Raw genomic sequence first — 13,900 nt, forward strand, 5'->3', positions numbered from 1 at the left:
TAATGTCAGTTAAACATAGTATCTTCAGCATGTGTTTCTATTCATTCATAAAAAGATCACAGTAGAATATGACTTAAAGAAATAAGCACATGATTGTTTTTAATAATCCTTAACTTACCTGTAGGTTTTTGTTAAGACTTTCAAGTGGATGTTGAAGAGTAGGGACCAAGGGTCATTTGGGGATTTCCTTTCTGCTTTCAGACATGCCTTAAAGACATCAACAGAGCACAGATGCATGGATATCCAGAAAGATTGCAACCCAAGATGCTGTTGCGTAAGGCAGAGTGTCTGGTGACCCTGGGGAGACTACCCGAGGCAAGCCAGGCCATCAGTGATCTTGAAAGTAACTTTGCTGCCAAACCGACCTTAGCAGCTTCCCAATTGCAGATTCTGCAGAGAACCCTCTGTCGTCTGAAAATCAAGGTACAAGAAAAGGAGAATCTCACAGAAGCCTTCCCAGCAGCTCTAACCAAAGCCTTTGAGGATGTGGACCTAAGACAAGAGAATAAACAGATTTCCAATGCATCATCATCTGTCAGCTTATGCACAGACCCTTTAAAAGGCCGCTATCTGGTGGCCACAAAAGATATCCTCCCAGGAGAGCTTCTAGTGAAAGAGCATGCTTTTGTAAGTGTCCTTAACCCAGGAGAAATGCCACCACGACATCGTGGCCTAGAGAGCAAGTGGGACACCAGAGTTACCACTGGGGACCTCTACTGTCACCGATGTTTGAAGCACACCTTGGCCACAGTTCCCTGTGACGGATGCAGCTATGCCAAGTACTGCAGCCAGGAGTGCATGCAGCAGGCCTGGGACCTCTACCATAGTGTAGAGTGTTCTCAGGGGGCGCTGCTTCTAGCACTGGGTGTTTTTTGCCACATTGCCCTGAGATCAACTCTTTTAGCTAGATTTGAGGATGCTGGCAAAGTCATGAAGCTTTGTGGTGAGAGTAGTAACAGGAACATCTGTTTACCTGAAAGCAAGAACCTGGTACAAATGCTCAGTTATGACCTGGGAGGGGAGAGTGAGAAAAAGGGTAAAACAGTTGAGGCCCCAATTCCTGGATGTGATATTAATGGGAAGTATAAAAATAATTATAATGCTGTCTTCCATCTTTTACCCCATACTGAAAACCACAGTCCAGAGCACAAATTTCTCTGCGCTCTAAGTGTTTCTGCGCTGTGCAGGCAGCTCGAAGCAGCCAGTTTACACGTCTTCACAGCAGCTCCGAAAACATGTAGGCTGAAAGCAGTAGAGGCTCCTGCATTGTGTCCAGAGTTGAGTGTTTGGGGAGTGGCCATGCTGAGACACATGCTACAGCTGCAGTGTAATGCTCAGGCAATAACCACCATACAGCAGACAGGTAAGAGGGAAACTCTTTTGTGCCTTACAGCATTGTCCTTGATGTAGCTAATGTTTGGGGAGAAAGAACTGTAAAGGAGAACAGCAGCATTCAAACAGATCAGTGGCCTAATGGGAAAATACGGCTATTTTTTCATGGTTATGCCATTGCGAAGCTATGTGACCTTAAATTATTGAGCCCACTGTGCCTCAGTTTTCTCATCTGTAAAATGGGTAGTTTAATCTTACCTGACTTTACAAAGTTGTGAAGGTGATGTATTTGTTTGTAAAAGTACTTTAAATCTGAAAGTCCTATTATCCTATTAATTGTTCATTGTGAAGGAAAATGGAAACAATGGATGTACAAGACTGCAGAAGGAGCAGAGTTTGTGGTTAAAGTATCAAAATCTTAACTCACCCCGTGACACAACTACTCTGTTTCTTCTCTTTCCAATTGACAGATTTTTTTTTCCATTCTTCTGTTTTAAATTTCCAAGAGAGGAATCGCCCCGCACAGCTTTTCACATAATGCTCCCATCAGCTGTTGACCAGCCTGTATTTGGGCTGGCCCCTGGTCAGGTGGCCAGCAAGCAGGGGGCAACCTCTAGACACAGCCCAGCCCAGCCCTGCTTTCCTGAACCAGACCCTATAGATGAGGCTCTTAAGGTAGATGGGGAGGTTCCACATGCCCAGCATGATGAGTGACGTCTCTAATACAACTGTACTGACAGCAGAGATACTATTATTACAAAAGAAGTGGTGTTTCCAGTATTTCTATCGTATGATCTCCCTTTTAGCAGATAATATGTCTCAGTCCAATCAGTTCATTATACTCCTCTCAATTTCCTAATTAATTCTATTGAGGGGAGGAATTAGGTCATATCTAACCCTGGGACTTATAGACAGATTAATATTAAATGTGGCTTCACTAAACTATACATGCTTAGCTCTTTTGCTCTTCTGATGTTAGGTAACCTAGAATTTTGTCAACCTTTTGCCTGTATATTTTTCTCTTTAATTTTAATTCAGCTGCCAAGTTATTTAGTATGTAAGTATTTCATTATAGGTGTTTTGGGGCAAGACTCTCTTCCCCATCCTGAAGCACATGGAACATCCAAAAATAGCACAGGCCTCATCCCATGAGACAGCAGAATCACACTGCAAGCTAGTCTCCATTTCCTTGTCTGCCTTCTTTTGCTGCTTTGAGTCATTGCTACCTTCTAAAATATATCTGTTGAGTGTTTTTCCAGAACTGTTTTCCCTTGGGTACATTCACTGGCATTTTTAAAAGTACTGTTTTCATTTTGTTCTGTTTTTCTAAATATAAAAAATAGTACACAGAGCTTCCAGATTATATGGCAGAAAGTTACCAACTCTTGATTCTATTGTGTCTTGCCTCTAAAATACTTAGTAGATCATACAAAAAAGATACAAATGTCAGCAGCTCTGAAAATTGGGAACTACTATCTGGGTAAACACTAGTAGCTACCACTAAGCCAGACTGAATCCCTGAGGCAAGACGGCACAGCCACAGGGAAAGACGGAAGTGTTTTCCATCCACTTTCCTCTCCTGGCCTCCCCCCTTACAGTCAAAGAATCTTAGCCTAAATGCTTGTGCTCGCTGTACATGACATTGCATTACATTCAGTTTTTCATATGCACAGTGAGTTTTGGGTAAAATCTTTCACAAGTTGTTAAGATGGAATTTTTAGATAGTAAGAGCATGTGCAGCTAGGAATACCTGTATTTTCTGTGGCTAAAAAGGACTAGAGAAACAGATACGTAGCATAATACTGGCTACCTAGAATGATGGAAAGAGGATTGGAGACTCTGTCTTCATCTATGGGGTTCTAATATTTTATGCATAATTTATTCTGAACTTATATGATGTTTTAAATATATACACATAGAAAAAATAAACTATAAGCAAAAATACCAAGATCTTAATTAACAATTATGAATTCTGAAAGTGGAAATATGGATGATTACTACTTTCTTCCTTGAACTTTTCTGTATTTTTTAAAATTAAGAACACTTATTCACATAGTGGTAACATTATTCTAGAAAATTTAAAATGGGTTGTATACCTTTCCCTTCATTCTAGAGAGGTTTTTTGAAAAACAGCAAAAGATAGAAAGATGATAGAAAGTGAGTCTCCAATGGTAAATAGAAACAGGCTACCAAACTCTATTAAATGTATCTTTCAGAATGGGTCAAAGAGATTAAAATCCAACTATATTCTGTTTATAAAGGTGACACAACACTAAGTGTTTGGGAAAGACATGTCAGGAATCACAAGCAAATCAGGATATTAATACTAAAATGAAAAGTAAAACTCAAGGTATCTTGTAAAACAAAGAAGGCATTTTATTTTTGTAAAGGAGACTCTTCTGAAATATATCATCAACCTTAGCTCTTAGAAACATAGAGTGTGTCTATAAAACAAAAACGGTTAAGTGTACAAGGAGAAACTGGCAAAAACTCCATAGTTGTGAGAAACTAATATACCACTCTGATCAAATATATTAAAGATAAGGATCTAGAAACCAAGATAACATAATTAAATACAGGATTCAGAGATATAGCCATCCAAGCTTATGTTCTGTAGACCAGGGTTTGTGGCCAACTTTTTCTGCAAAGGGCCAGATAGTAAATATTTGGGGCTTTGCAGGCTATGTGGTCTCTTTTTGCAACTACTCAGCTGCCCTTGCAGCATGAAAGCAGCCATAGACAGTACACAAACAAATCAGCCTGGCTGGGCTCCGATAATTCTTCATTGCAGACACTGAAAGTTGAACTTATTATAATTTTTCATGTTTCATGGGAATTATTCTGTACATATTTTTTCAACTACTTAAAAATGTAAAACATTCTTAGACCACATATGCACACAAACAGGCAGCAGGCAGGATATGGCCCACAGGCTACAGTTTACAGACTCCTGATAGAGACAAAGATTTGGCAAATCTAAGGGAAAACACAAAATTGGGAACAATGAAGGTGATATAGCCAATAATATAAATGTACTTTAAAATTTATAGCAAATATTTAATTTGATTTTAGATTATTGAATTTGAAAATGCTAAGTAGACAATTTTGTAGAAAAATATAAATTGCCTAAATTTTTCCAGAGGGCAGAAAATATTTCAAAATTCCAGTAATTGTGGAAGAAATTGAAAAAATTATCAAAATATTTCCATAAAAACAAGCCAGACCCACTCTTTTCCGTGTGAGTTCTTTAAAACTTTTAAGGAACATATTAGCCACATTTTTTAAAAATAAAGGAAAGGAAAAAGTATCTCTCTAGGAACAGATCATTTTTATACAATACAATGCCCTGTTGCAGGGCGTGGGGGAACATAGAACCCTTCCCCACACATTTTACAAAGCCAAGAATAAAAACTCCATGGACCAGTCTCACTTGTGAATATAAATGTAGAAACCCTGAAAAAAATTGTTGCTATGTCACATCCAGCAGCTTATTAAAGGAGCAATAATATATGACCAAGTAGGATTTCTTCCAGAAATGCAGGGGTATTTTAATCTGAAGGAGTATAAAAGGTTTAGATAAATGCAGAGACATGCCATATTCTTAGAAGGAAAGACTGAAAACTGTTTTTCAGTTTCCCCCCATTAACCTAATCTGTCGAATGCAATTTCAAACAAAATCACAATTGGCTTTTTCTTAAAATTTGACAGTGATTCTAAAATTCGTCTTGAATAAGTGGGTAAGAATAGCCTTTTTGTTTTTAAAGAGTACTGAAGGGGCTTGGTACTATCAGATTTCATATCCGCATTAAGTAACAATAATTAAAAACAGTGTGATACTTACATGATAGCCCCCCAAATGTATTAGATTCTTTCTTCAAATCATTAAAAAGTTAAATATTGAAAAATTAAATCATAAAATATCTAGAAAAAGATAAGTGAACATTTACATAGTCTTAGGGTGAAAGAAGCTGTCTAAAGTACATAACACTGAATTTGGTAATTAAAAGATAGCTAGATTTAGTGGGGGATGGTATAGCTCAAGTGGTAGAGTGCATGCTTAGCATGCATGAGGTCCTGGGTTCAATCCCCAGTACCTACTCTAAAAACAAATAAATAAACCTAATTACCACCCCACACACACACACAAAGATAGCTAGATTTAACTTAAATACCAAGTTTCAAAAACACTACAATCAGTTAAGTAAAGAAGATAGAGAATGGAAGTGAAAGAGATCCTGGAAGGAATGAAAACACTGGACTGGAAGGCAGCAGACCTGAATTCCCATTCCACTCACTCTAACCACTAACACTCAGTATAAAGTTGGTCAGGTTACTGAACCTCTATGTGGTTCAGTGTCCTCACATAGATAATGAGAGAATTGGATGAAGGCCTCAAGGGAAGATTATTTGCAAAAATGATCACGACAGTTTCTCCCACCTGTATGTTTGCCCCTTTTGCTTTTTCTACCATCAAGTGGTGGAATGTTTCCCCTGCCCTTGAATGTGGGCCAGCCCCAAACTTTGCTTTGATGGATGGGATGCAATAGAAGTGACATCATGTGACTAAGCTCTTAAGCTTTGAGTCTAAGCTTAAGAGACTTTGCAACTTCCACTGTCACCTTAAAATGACAGTGTGGCCTGTGAACATGCCTGGGCTAGCTCCCTCAGGACAGAAGACCACGTGCCAGATGATTGCAATCATATGAGTAATCCCAGACAAAACCAGCAGCAGCGATGTTCAGCTGAGCTCAGATTTGCTGACATGCAACAATGTAAGCAAATGAAATAGTTGTTTTAATACTTCCCACCCCAAAAAAACCATAAACCAAAATTGAAACGTGAGTGACAAAATGAGACATTTCAAGCAACTATACAACACTTAAAATCAACTTTTAGAATTACGTATAAGTGATGAAAATGGTCTAAAACTGGATTGTGGCAGTGGTTGCACAGCTTATGTAAATTTCCTAAAAACTCGTTGAACTAGTTCACTTAAAATAGGTGAACTTTATGGTATATAAATTATATCACAATAAAGCTGTTAAAATATATACATAAGCAAACACTTTATCAAAATAGTAAGTAATAAAGATTGTCATGTCTAACCTCTCTCTAGTAATTAAGACAAGGTATCATTTTATCCCTTTCAGATTGGCAGAGTTGCTTTGTTGGTTTGGTGTTTTGTTTTTTTTTTAAGTTAAAAGAAATAACTCACAAATCACTGTATGCACCATGTTGCCAATTGTGTTAAGGATTCCATATGTAAAGGCTAGAAAGAAGACTGCGGGAGAATGCACCAAAATCTTACGGCTGACTGATAGGATTATAACTGACTTATTTTCTCTGTAATTTTGTGTTTTTAAATTTTTTCTGACTACTGTGTATTTCTTTGGTAATTTTAATTAGTTTCTTTAAGTGGTAAAGATAATTCTGATGATATGAGCATTTTTTTTTACATGAACCTTTTTAGGGCACTTGATAAATGCAGCAAAATTGCCCTCCAGGAAAGTTGTACCAGTTTCACGCCCACCAGCAGTGTTCACTTTCATTTTTGAATTCAATCTAATTTTGTTTCAGTCTGCTAATATTTCTAATCTTGTTTTATCCCTTTTTATTATTTCTTTGGGGTTCCAACACCTCCCAGTTTAGTGCTCTCATTGAATTTCATTAGCAGCTGTTTCATTAGTAGCACAGAAGAAGGATTAAAGTGTTAAGTTGGATAGAGTTTGACAAAAACCTATAAAAATGTATGTTATTATCTTTGCATAAATCCTATTTAATCAAAGTCCCTCAGCAACCTCTCTTTGGTACTTTTAAGGGACAGAACTGACCACTGATGATATTCTAGACCCTGGTATGTCTGGATCTACCTTGGTGGGAGTGGCATATTCGTTATGTGTCTGGATTCATGCGTACGAGGATTAATGAGGGTCTGCGCAGGTTCAGATCAATTTCACTGCCCTTTGCTTTCACTCTTCAGCAAGTGAGGAATCTGCCTTCACTGTGGGTCCTTGATTACTTGATATACACATAATTCTTGTTTTATAAAATATCTACCAGAATAGGAACATTCTGGAAGTACTGTAAATGAATCTTGTTTTCTTTACTTGAGTCTCATTTTAATGTACCAGGAATATTAGCAGGGTACACTTTTGGTAAAATAATCAAGTCTTTTTTGTTTCTTTGTTTGTTTTATGCACAAAATGTCACATATTAAATTTGGTTGATAAGGTACATAAACATTCTCACTTTCTACAATCTCTGCTGGCTGATGGCTAATGCAAAATATTGAATAATTTGTAAAATCAATACTTAATTTTTTAGAAATAATTAGAGAGAGATTCAACCCTGACATTAAATACTCACCCCACTCAGTTCCTGGTCTTACTTCTGTTAGAAGATAATCCATAAATAATTCACAAAGCTGACATTATTCACAGTATTGTGAAAATTTTTTCTGGGAAAATTTTAGCAGCTGTTCTAATATGGATTGTCAGTTGTCAGTAGTTGGGAACGCAAGTCAACTTTTAATTATGCAGAGGCTGGTTATTCAGACTACAAACTGTTCATGCCCTGTGCTGCTCCTTCCTGCTGCCCTCCCTCCCCACCTGTTAGCATTTTCACTGCTCATTAGCACATATACCAGAAGGTAGGCATTGGACGGGGTGGGGGAGACACTAAAATCATTAAGCATTTAGGAGAAGCTCTGATGAAAGATTTCAATACAATTTGTAGAATTGCTGACTAAAATTGAGTCATTTGGATTCCCTGCGAATTTTATTTACTTGTACTATTCCTGTCCACCACAGCAGCAGGTAACAGAGTTGTCTGCAGAGAGACAAAATTATTCCTATAGTTAATGTTTTCCTTTCCAGAGCATTTTCACGCAGTGGTTCGTATTTTCTTTCTTCATTTCATTTGTACCAAGACCACATTATTTCTTCGGTGATTGGTGTATTGAGATTCCTGGCATATACAGTGATGCCACAATGATCTGATGGTTTATCGGTTTTTCAGAAAATTGAAAGTTCCCTGCAAAATACCAGTATCTGTCATATTTCAACTAGGTTTGTTGGCAATACGATTTCCTCATGTTTACATCAAAGCGACTGAACACAATTTAAGCCTTTCTGCATGCTCAAGGTTATCTGTACCATGCTTCCTCCTGAGATATGTATGGCTATTACAAAAACCAGGGCAAGTACGCTGTCAGTCTGAGAACCTCTGGTTAAGTGAAACGTTACAGTTGTAGTAAAACTCGGGTAGTGCTAGTGTTTTCGTTTGCCCTAAGGCTGTTATTCTTGTATAAGTTTTCTGCCTCCTCCTCCAGTCTGTCACCATCTTTCTTGCCATTGTCAGAAAACCTGCCTCTTATCAGTTCTGTTTCTGGACTGTTGTGGGCTGAGAAACTAAATAACCACACCAGGTAGAACTGTGGCTAAAATAAGATCAAGTGGGCCTGCCAGAGAATACAGGGAATTCACCTATGAATGTAAGTGCGTGAGTCTTGGTGCAGAAATAGCCTCACTGCTCGAGGCCTTTTTCTTCCTTCCTTCGTAATTTTCAATCACGTGGATAAATTGCTGGTTTAATTGTGTTTCAAGGAAGAGATTGTTTGGGACATGAGACTGTCTTGAATAGAACTGGTCCAGAGAGCTTTTTCCATGAGAACTACTGCAGACTGATTTCCCATCAAGTTGGGACAAAGGGCAGAATGAAGAGGTTAACATAAGAAATACTGATTTTTAAAAATATATGAAGGTGGAGGATATAGCTCAGTGGTACAGTGTGTGCTTTGTATGCATAAGCTCCTGAGTTCAATCCCCAGTACCTCCATTAAATAAATAAATAAAATATATGATAAGCCTGTTTAGTTTAGGATAGTAATTACTTGCTCTATTAACTAACCAAAGACCAGTTAAACAAAAGCACTTAGACGAGAAAAGTCTTTGGGAAGTAACCTCAACAGGTACTCTGGTTTCCATGTCCTCATGAACATTATGAAACTGTCTATCTAGAAAGCTCCCTTCTGATAATTCCTTTTTTATTATTTTCTATAAATTCTAATCTTTGGGCTTTTTGTGGTATTGAGACACAGTGGTTAGGTTCCAAGGTTCTGGGGGAACTTTTCATGTGCTCATTCGCTTTGCTTCCTGGAGACCAGAGTTTGCTGTGAGTCATGTTCCATCTGATTTATATCGGATCCGGCTGTGGAGCTATGACTCAGCCTGGCTTCATTGCCCAGCTCATCTTCTGAGGAATGGAGGGCGAGGCCAGGACTAATATCCTGACACTTTTTTCCCATTTCCCTCTCTCACTTTCAGGATCTAAAGAGAAACTCATTACCGACAGCAGGCAAGTACGCCTTGCCACAGGCCTCTTCCCTGTCATCAGCCTCCTGAACCATTCCTGCAGCCCCAACACCAGCGTGTCCTTCATTAGCACCAGCGCCACCGTTCGGGCATCACAGCAGATCAGAAAAGGGCAGGAGATTCTCCACTGCTATGGTGAGCCACCCATCCTCACTCCTGTCCGCCCTTCTCCCCAGAAAAGGGCAGAGTGAATTAGCGTGAGCCAGCCACAGGGTAGGTGCCTTCACCTGCGCAGTGTTTGTTTCCTGGTGGAGGCAGTGCCTACTCAGGGGCAGAAAAAAAAAAAACGCCTTCTTACTAAGCCTTCTTGTGTCTAAACTACCCTGTATCTCACTGCTTAATCCCCATAAATGTCCTATTCTGAAAATGGGCTAGGAACAACATCTTGGCTTCTTTTTCTTCCTGTCCCCACAAGTTGTAAGCCAGTTTCTACTTCCAGTTCCACAAATGTTTGAGTGACAGGTACCTGTCACATGATGAATATTTAGCCAGACCCTCCTCTAATCTGAAGTCTGTTAAGTAGCTCAGTGCTCTCTCACTTTAAATATTGGCCAAGCGTGGTCTCTCTACAGGGCCTCATGAAAGCAGGATGGGTGTTGCTGAGAGGCACCAGAAGCTGAAGTCTCAGTATTTCTTTGACTGCAACTGCTCGCCTTGTGAACGTGAGAAGCAGAGCTCCCCAAAGGGGCCTGGGAGGGAAGCCTTCTGTTGTCACGCTTGCGGAGCGCTCCTGCAGGTGAACCTCTCTCTCCCTTCTCTTCTCTGCTTCTCCTGGAGGTCAGTTATCCAGCCTATAGGTCTTACATCTTTAGGAGGAAGCCATCAGGACTTGGAGATGCTGAGAATGGTGCCCTCTCTTCCCTTCCGCCCATCTTCCCCACACATTGATTACCCTCCTGCAGAAACCACGGGGAAAGTTTGGAGTTAGTGATCTTTCTCTTGCAAAGAGCAGAAAATCCCACCTAAACTGGTTTGGAGTAGGTAGAGACTGGAAATTTATTTGCTGAAGTAAATCGCTAAAAGGCCCCAGGATAGGTGTATTTGAAATACAGCATGAGCCAGAGTCTCAGATAATGTCACCAGGACCCAGTTTTTCTTTCTACCTCCCTCAGCTCCATTTTTCTATCATTTAGCCCAACCTCAGACAGACTTTCCTCTTATGCTGGCCAGATGGGTGCCAGCTCCAGTCTCAAATCCTCCCAGTCCAGGAGGACAAAAACACGCACTGCTCTGACAGAGGTCTGAGCAAAAACTTTACTGCGTTTCATCAACCCAATACCAGTGGCTGGAGGAAAATCAGACTCACCAAGTTTCCCTCCAGCCATTTGGGCCAAAGGAACAGGCGATCTGAGCCACGTGCTCCCCCCTCAGCGCCTGGGCAGTAACTCAGGAGGGTGGGAAAGGGTCCTTGGGAGAAAGCAGGTTGCTGAGGTTGTTGTTGCGTAATGAGGCCACAGATACTGGCCTCTGCAAAACAGCAGGTGTCTTAGGGGAGCCATAAGTGGAACATAAAGCCGGTTGTGTTGGAAAGCTGTAGTTGCAGATCCAAGGTCAAATGGGATGCCTCACCCAGCACCTTTTCCTATCAGTTTTCTTGCAGCTTTTTCATAACCACTAGAAATGTGTCTGTCATCCAAAGTCCTGGCCCCAAAGAAATAAGACAGGGGTTATCGAGATAGAAATTGTGATCTGTACCAGTTAAATTTGGGTTGCAAAAATTAAACCTCAGGGTGGGATCGGCTCCTGCTTTCATTAGAATTGCTGCCCTCAAACCAAATTCAGTCTGCTGTTGGTCACGGTGTGTTATTGCAGGAGTCTCCTTCCCCTATAGGGTCAGAAGCTCTGGAGCAATCCTATAGTATAAGCACATGCAGTGTTGCTAGAAGACTCTGCTACAGGAATAAAGACAAAACTGACTTCCGCAGGGAGGTGATGTTCTGAGCTGTGGCACCGCATCTTGTACAGAATCAGTCAGCAGGGATCACCTGGTCTCTCGGCTGCAGAACCTTCAGCAGCAAGTGGGGATGGCCCGGAAGCTTCTCAGAAATGGTAAACTAGGTGAGACTGGCTCCCTACTTGTCCTCCAGCCCCTTCCCTTTTATTCATTCTGAGATCACATCCTGAACTCAAGGATACTCAGTGATGATTAAAGAATTGAATTGAATTATCCCCATGCCAGCCACAAGATGGCTATGTAGGCCATAGAGACCAAACTCTTGCCAGCTCAGTTTGCGTGATGTCCTTGAAAAAGGGCCAGTTGATTTAAGCTGTTGTTCTCTTAGGCACCAGAGAGTTAGTTAAAGACTAACGGGTTATCTCTGACATCCACGATCTTTGTGTGTATCCAGAAGTTCAGTGTCATTTATTTTAATTCCAGGGACTCATGACCTGATTTCCTACAGAGACTGTTCTCCCCTCATCAGAGCCTCATCTTTCTTCTAAAGAGCAGTGGGGCATGTGCCCAGTGGGTATAAGTATCCTGCTTTTTCCAGAAACGGAGTTACGGAATCCCTCATTACCCTGGAAAACTCTACCCTAGAGCTTGACGTTGTGGAAATTTATTTACCCTACTTTGTGAAAGTTGACCTTTAGCTTAAATTTCTGAGTCAGGAGAAATAATGACCGTAAATGGTATGTAGTCATTCCACTTCAAATTGAAATTGGAAACCCGGAGTCAATGTGGAGAGGCCTCACCCAGCACCTTTTTCTATGGAAAGAGAAAACGTAAGAGAAACTGCTCTATTGAAACAAACATTGTGGGTTGGTCACAACCCAAGAAGACAAAATGGGGTCTGCACATTCAGCTTAGCCCATAGAGAACTTAAGAGCTGGGTTTTCATTTCTAGGACTGGGTTTGTGTCCGTAATGAGGCCACTTTCCTTTGAATTGACAGAGCAAGCCATTCAGCTGTTGTTGAGAGGCCAGCACGATGCTGAGAGCTTCCTGTCCGCAGAGCACAGCATGGTGGGAGAAATTGAGGACCACCTGGCCCGGGCCTATGCTGCCTTAGGTATGACGTGTCTCTCTCTCCTCCCCCACAGAGCGAGCCTGCTTTGTGTGTTAGGTCACAACCTTAGCCTCGTCTGGTTAGTCCTCTCTTAGTCATGGAGCTGAGGCTGCCCTCACTCCCATTCAGCTGGAAATGTTCACCCACAGTTGACTGTGGTTCTTTTTTGGAACCAGATTTTCCTTTCTTTGCAGGGGACTGGGAGAAGTCAGCTGCCCATCTACAGAAGAGTCTCCGAGTAGTTGAGGCTTGCCACGGGCCATTCAGTATTGAGATGGGCCACGAGCTCTTCAAACTGGCCCAGATCTTTTTCAATGGGTAAGTCTTTCTCTTGCTTCCTAGCCCTTCGCCAGGCCACGTACTGTTCTTTCATTAGGCTCTTCTTTGTATTCCTTTTTTCCTATGGTGCTTTTAAGTGTGTTAAAACATCTTTATATCCTCTTAAGGAGAGATCCCTTCTTTCTGTTCGGCTGACCAACTTAAAGCTTTAGAATTTCATCCTGAGAAATAGGGGGAAGCTCTTGGCTCTGAAGGGAGTTCCCCAGGGAGAACTTGCCCCGCCACCCCCCACCCGCCATGGTAGCGGTTCCTCTCAGTCCTCCGCGGATACTCACGCCTCCCTCCCTCAGCGCTCATTCTCAGCATCCTCAACTCCAAGGCCTCTTCCTTCTTCCTGGTCCTATTCCTTTTAAAGCAGTTGTAATCAACTAGGAGTCATTTTGCCCTCCAGAGGACATCTGGCAATGTCTAGAGACATTTTTGATTGTCATGACTTAGCATGGCGGCCAGAGTTGCTGTTAAACAATGCACGAGACAGCCCCCCCGCAGATGAGAATTATCCAGACCCCATGTTAATAGTGTCAAGGTTGAGAAACCCTGCTTTAAAAAAGTTAAAAGAAAGAATAGTAGAGTTGATGAGTTGGTGCCTCATCTGCTTTTGTAACTGGGATCATTAGGAGGCCCTAACTTCAGTATTTCTAGATGGAATATGTCCAGCCTTGATAAAGCTGCCATTGGTGTCCACTGGTGTAGGTAGAGCATTTAAAGCTCCGTCCTAAGATTATGAGTGGTGGGTGGACTGATACCCGAGACAGACGCAGTCCACTCGGTCAGGGAGAGAGAAAAGGCCTGCAGAGTTAGGTCACAGGTAGGCCTACTCTCCAAGATGAAGACTTCTGAGGGAACCTTG

General features: G+C 41.1%; 1 protein-coding gene across 5 annotated transcripts in view; it reads left to right on the plus strand.

The window, feature by feature from the left end:
* Nucleotides 1-13,900, plus strand: part of SMYD4 (SET and MYND domain containing 4) — a 31,749-nt gene that overhangs the window by 16,710 nt on the left and 1,139 nt on the right. For 4 of the 5 annotated variants that reach the window (XM_072939040.1, XM_072939039.1, XM_072939041.1 and 1 more), the window contains exons 5-10: nt 202-1,363; nt 9,657-9,839; nt 10,277-10,440; nt 11,630-11,762; nt 12,598-12,714; nt 12,906-13,029. In XM_072939040.1, the coding sequence (XP_072795141.1) occupies nt 202-1,363; nt 9,657-9,839; nt 10,277-10,440; nt 11,630-11,762; nt 12,598-12,714; nt 12,906-13,029 (1,883 nt within the window). Of the gene's footprint in view, nt 1-201; nt 1,364-9,656; nt 9,840-10,276; nt 10,441-11,629; nt 11,763-12,597; nt 12,715-12,905; nt 13,030-13,900 lie in introns of those variants that run through there. The other variant, XM_072939043.1, reaches the window with a different exon arrangement.

The sequence above is a fragment of the Vicugna pacos genome, chromosome 16 (genome assembly GCF_048564905.1).
Source record: "Vicugna pacos chromosome 16, VicPac4, whole genome shotgun sequence".
Lineage (NCBI taxonomy): Eukaryota > Metazoa > Chordata > Mammalia > Artiodactyla > Camelidae > Vicugna > Vicugna pacos.